The sequence below is a fragment of the Crocodylus porosus genome, unplaced genomic scaffold (genome assembly GCF_001723895.1).
Source record: "Crocodylus porosus isolate Cpor-Errol unplaced genomic scaffold, CroPor_comp1, whole genome shotgun sequence".
NCBI lineage: Eukaryota > Metazoa > Chordata > Crocodylia > Crocodylidae > Crocodylus > Crocodylus porosus.
Genome location: NW_017728948.1, coordinates 77,134,626 through 77,139,917, shown reverse-complemented (window position 1 = coordinate 77,139,917; position 5,292 = coordinate 77,134,626). Strand labels below are relative to the sequence as shown.

Below are 5,292 nucleotides of genomic sequence, written 5' to 3'. Positions count from 1 at the left end.
CGGTTCAGCAGGATCTTTCATCGCCTAAATTTGATTTGTTTTTTTTTTTTTTTTTTTTTTAAAGGGTGGAATTGTGGGGAACAAGAAAGATCAGGGACTAGTGAACCTATGCAATTCTCTTACCTGCTACCATTACTAACAAATAACCAGAAAAATGTCCTTAAAGCTTGCTAACAGCAGTACTACTCTCCTCAGACTAAAATTTGGTATATACAGCTCTACCCCAAGAAAGACTGTCATGATACAGCCACCCCAGGGATGGCTGTGATGTCCCTAGGGCACCGTGAACATGCCGGCTCCACCCTGTGGGCACCTACTAGTCTTGCCTGCCACATCTTGCTGGTATAAATGTGGAATCGGTAGGTTGCCCTTGGGTTGCTGCTCAGTCACAGTCCTGACAGACTCCTCTAAAACCTGTGGGTTGTTAGACTCCTTACTGGATCCCACACTCAGGAGGTGCCTTACAGTACACCCCAAGCCTTATGGGCTAGATGCATGGCTCCAACACTACCCCTTTACCATGCCCCATGCCTCACAGATGGTATTCAAACATTGTCCCTCTGAGGCCTTAATGTAGCTCAGCCTCCTGTTGTCACTGGGCCCTTGGCCCCTACCTGCATGCCCTCACTTGCACCAGGGCTCTACATGGTAGTGTGCCCCAATAAGGCCTCCTCCCCTATAGCCTCAGTAAGGTCCACGGGTAGGAAAACAACAACATAAATATGAGCCCCTGGGCTACAACATAATGAGTAAATAATACCAATGAATGAAGGCCAGGGCCAGTTTCCCCCTCAATCAATGTGTTCCTCTTATCCCCAGGTACTTTAGGAGCTCCTAGAGCCCATTAGTTTTACCAGCAGCTGGACAGGCAGCCTAGCATGTCCATGGAGTTTCTTTGCACAAACTCCTTCCCCCTTAGCTGCTGCCAAAGAACTGACTGCCTCTAGCCCCAGCCCAGGGGCTTATCTGTGTCCAGGGCCCTGCCTTCTTCCAGTCAGGTGATCAGGTGCAGGTGCAAGCTAATTCCCTTATTAGCCTGCTGCCTCAGCAGCTTGCACCTGTGGGGGTTCTGTCTGGCTCCTAGGGCCCTCTCTCCAGGCAGTTTTTGCCCTTAAAGGAGCAGGCACATCTTAGAGCCCTGCAACAGACTTTTTTCCCCCCCATCTTCCAAACTTCTAAAAATATGGTATTCAGTAAAGTTAAATCCAACCTCCCCCTCCCTACCTGCTATCTTGCTTTGGATCGGCATATGAACTAGTGTCTCAATATACAGGATGGAAATACAATCCCCAAAATCTGATATTACACATTAATTAAAATAAAGTTGTATTTTGTTTTCAGTCACTAACAAGGTTTCTTCATGACAATAGACTTTATGTTCCTCTGAAGGACTATTGTTCCCATAATTCTCTGCCTTCATAGATGGTGCTATAGTAAGCAACAACAACAAAAAACCCAACACATGACAGTTTGCAGCCAATACAGTGCTTTTTTTGATTAATGCTACATCTAGTCCTTTCTGGGAGGCTATTTTTCTTTCAGGGTAGCCCAGTTCATAACAGCAGACTCCAAAGAACCTGCTTAGGAAAACAAAGCATGGATGTAAGCAGGAAGCCAAATCGCATTTGTTTTGTTTTCATGGTTCAGTGAAGTGTCTCTCTTTTTCATCGTTTCCATTCGCCTGATAATACAAGCAAGCAGCAAGACATGTAGCAAAGTAATCATTTGATTTCTGAGTTATCTTTTCCACTAGGGCTACTATGAATTCAGAATGTTACAAGGATAGTGGGAGGTTTAAGAGATTTGGGATCCTCTCTCCCTTAAAAAGCACATCAATGCCTTATTTTGCTTTTACTGTTCATCAGCATGATGATTACTGTTTCTATGAACCATCATAAGAATGGTATTAATTTGCACTGTATTGTAGTTTGAGAGAGAGAGATTTAATATTCTAAATCTAGAACAAATGTTCTTAATACATTTGCCCCTGTAATTAGTTACTTAAAAACAGTATCATGCAGTATGTTAGATTAATACATAAATCCTACTTTCAAGGAGTCTGTTTTGCTCCCCCTGAAGTCAAGAAGAGTTTTGAAACAGACTGCAACCCAGCACTGGGCCCCATGACAATCCATAAGAATACCACGTTATAGAAAATTTGATAGATCTTCTACTGTTTTTGAAAGACATTTTTAATATCAAGTCACCAGTCAGCAGCTTTTTGCTTCCACCCCCCCCCCCAACACACACACACACAATTTCTGACTCAGTTTTAGTCTTTCATTTGAAGCTACAAACATGCCAATTATGGACAGCAAAAAACACACTCATCTTTGGGGTCTGTTCACAAACAGACTCTTCTAGCACATAAATACAATGAGAGATGCCATGATTTAATATCAAGCAGGTAAGCAACATCAGGTAAATGCAGCTAAATTTTTCAGGTTAAATGCTTTTCCCCCACCTTGTTCCCTTCAGAATGGTTCCTGGCATCATAAAGCTCCCCATAAAAAGCATGCCAACAACAGACCCTGACAAATTATGCAGGCTCTGAAACAGAAGGATATGGCTATGTGTTGGTGTCAGAAAGAAAATGCTGTTTAAGGGCTGAGGTCAAATCATCCATGTCATTCACATTTGTGCCCCTAACAGAGAATGATATTGTTCCATCCAACAAAACAGGTATTTTTATGCCACTTTTAGGAGCAGAAAAACACAGCAGGCAAGGAAATAGCAGGGAAAAGATAACACTTAACTCCAGCAGAGTTGATGTCACCGGCTACATAGTAAGGTTCTAAAGCGAAGTCAGAAGCTCATTGGGTTCCTACACTTCATTGCCCCAAGGTTTATTAGACTCCAGTGTGTTTGGATAGGGCCAACCAGTATAGCATGTGTGACCGTATCAAGCTCTCTCATCCTCCTCTTTTTTATTGGCCTTGCATTACAAAGTCTATGTCCTACAGCAGACTGATTTCAACAAGGTTCCCTGATTTGGTAAGTCATGCCATGTTAATTCATATTTTTCACTAAGCACTCCTCATCTGCGTCCTCATTTCCCTTTTTAAAAACAGTGTTTGCAAAAAAATGTTTGGTTTGTCTGTAAGCAGGTCTCTGCAAAAGTCAAGGCAATCAAATTCAAGGAGGGAAGCCTGCATTGAGGATACAGTGAGGCTATGCAGCAAAAAGGACCCATGTAAACAAGCTTACAATCGCTCACAATTAATGCTAAGGACCATGACTGTTCTGATTCGCTAGGAAAACAGCTTTCTTTTTAAGCAATACTATGGCATTCACTGTTGAAGAGAAATGCATATTATTTTTAATAAGGCCTCTTTGCAGGAGGAAAAAAAAGCAACATTAACATTTTTTGTTGTATTAGCTGAGCTGCCAGAGCCATTTGAAGATTTTTCCTGTAAAGCCAGATTGATTTCACTGCAGTCCCAAAGAAATTGTTGAATTCTCTGCTGCAAAATAATTGTTCGGTTGTGTGCTAGAAACAGTTTTCCTAAGGGATCATGCTGATTCCATAAAATATAGCAGTTTTGTGTTCAGTTCCATCTGGGAGTCATGTACTAGAGAACGCCTACCTTGAGACCGCTTCTTTAAGGAGACCTCTTTAGTCTACCTATAATTTGTACTACCACCTCCCTTCCACGTACATCCCAACAACACAATATTCTAAACACTTTTTCCTTCTTCTTTCAGCCTCTTCTACATCCCATGCCTCTAGAGGCCAATGATTTTAGCTTCTGGGTTGTAAACTTGTTTATTAATATCCATTATTTAAAAAAATATATTCACTATGTATTTTATATAGCTTTATACAGGCAGACACCCAAAACAAATATATGCTTTGCCAAATTAAAAATCAAGATGCATCTCCCTTTAAAAAAAAAGAAAAAAGAGCCACAGCAGTTTCAGAGGTGATGGAGCCGAGTATAGCGCTACTGTTTACATGCACCAGCTGTTAAAACACTATCACTGCTGTCCGCGCTGCTTTACCTCTGCACTGCTCTTTAAAAAAAAAACAAACACCACACACACACACACACACACACACACACACACACACACACACACACACACACACACACACACACACACACTACCAATCACCTAAAGAGCCCAAACACAAATGCTCATATGCACAAGAATACAGGAAAATAATGGTCATCCAGCCATAAACTGCCTTCTTGCCTCTGTTAGCAGTTTACTTCATTTACCTGGCTCTCTTCCCCTCTCTCAATTTTTTAAAATAGCAATCAATATTCATCACCCCACCCTGCAAAGGCAGGTTAGTCGCAAAATATTAGCATCAACCACCTACCATTCCGTGCCTGCGAACTAGTCTCCTTGTCCAGCCACCTTTCCCCCCAAACTGCGACCTTACGTGGTATTTTGTAACCACGTTCCAAACTGCAAAGAAGAAGAGATGGGTATTAAAAGAAATAAAATTAAATTAAATGATGGGCAGGTGAATTCAAGGCAAGCCAATGTAAAAGAAAAAAATGCATGAAATAAAAGTTCATGGGGAGGGGGGGATAAACACAGAGGGGAGCAAAGCAGGCAAAATATATGATAATAATGAAATAAAAGAGAAGAAGAAAGAGTGGCTTGCTGAATCACCTTCTTTCACTGCCTGGAAACCATTGTGCAGCGTGATGCTGGCTGTACCATTGTGGAACCTACCAGAGGAGACAGGCAGAGGGCTTGGGGAATGGGGCTGCTATGGCAACTGAAAGGAACCCACATGACGTCAAAGCACATAGAGGTCCCGGGGGGGGGGTTGGGAGGAGTGGAGAGAAGAGAAAAGTCTAATCTGCAGCTCCAGCTATTATATCTCCTGGTGAACCAGGGAATAGATCAGACTGCAAAGGGAAACAGAATAGCCTTCTGTAGCAGTCACCCCAGCAGCAGCGCTGGTATCTGCAATAGCAGGGAGCTAATTCATACAAAGAATAGGTAACAATCAAAAGGAATCATCCGATTCCTGGTAGTTATGACAACTCGCTTGTACTGCCTGCTGAACACACACAGAGATAAAAGCCGACAGCCCTGAAAACCACAATCAGATGGGGTTCATTCAGGCTCTCGTCTCAATGAACGCAAACAACGAGGATTTACTTTCCTTCCTTATGTAATTCCTTATGCTGTTCAGGACAAGTACAGGCCAGCATGATTGCTCAGTGAACTGAGCCCCATGGAAACTCAGGGGAAGAGGACTGTGCATTTACTCTTCATTACCAGAATTCTCTGCCCTTTTTGGGATGCTGATGATCCCAGGATTGATAA

At 42.4% G+C, this 5,292-nt stretch overlaps 1 protein-coding gene across 1 annotated transcript in view; it reads right to left on the bottom strand.

Annotated features, from left to right (window-relative positions):
• Nucleotides 1-4,682, bottom strand: part of MAPK10 (mitogen-activated protein kinase 10) — a 408,832-nt gene extending 404,150 nt beyond the window's left edge. The window contains exons 1-2 of the mRNA XM_019552886.1: nucleotides 4,627-4,682; nucleotides 4,328-4,416 (exon numbers count right to left, since the gene is read on the bottom strand). Coding sequence (XP_019408431.1) covers nucleotides 4,328-4,330 — 3 coding nt within the window. The 5' untranslated portion in view covers nucleotides 4,331-4,416; nucleotides 4,627-4,682. The remainder of the gene's footprint in view (nucleotides 1-4,327; nucleotides 4,417-4,626) is intronic.
• Nucleotides 4,683-5,292: the final 610 nt, after the last annotated feature.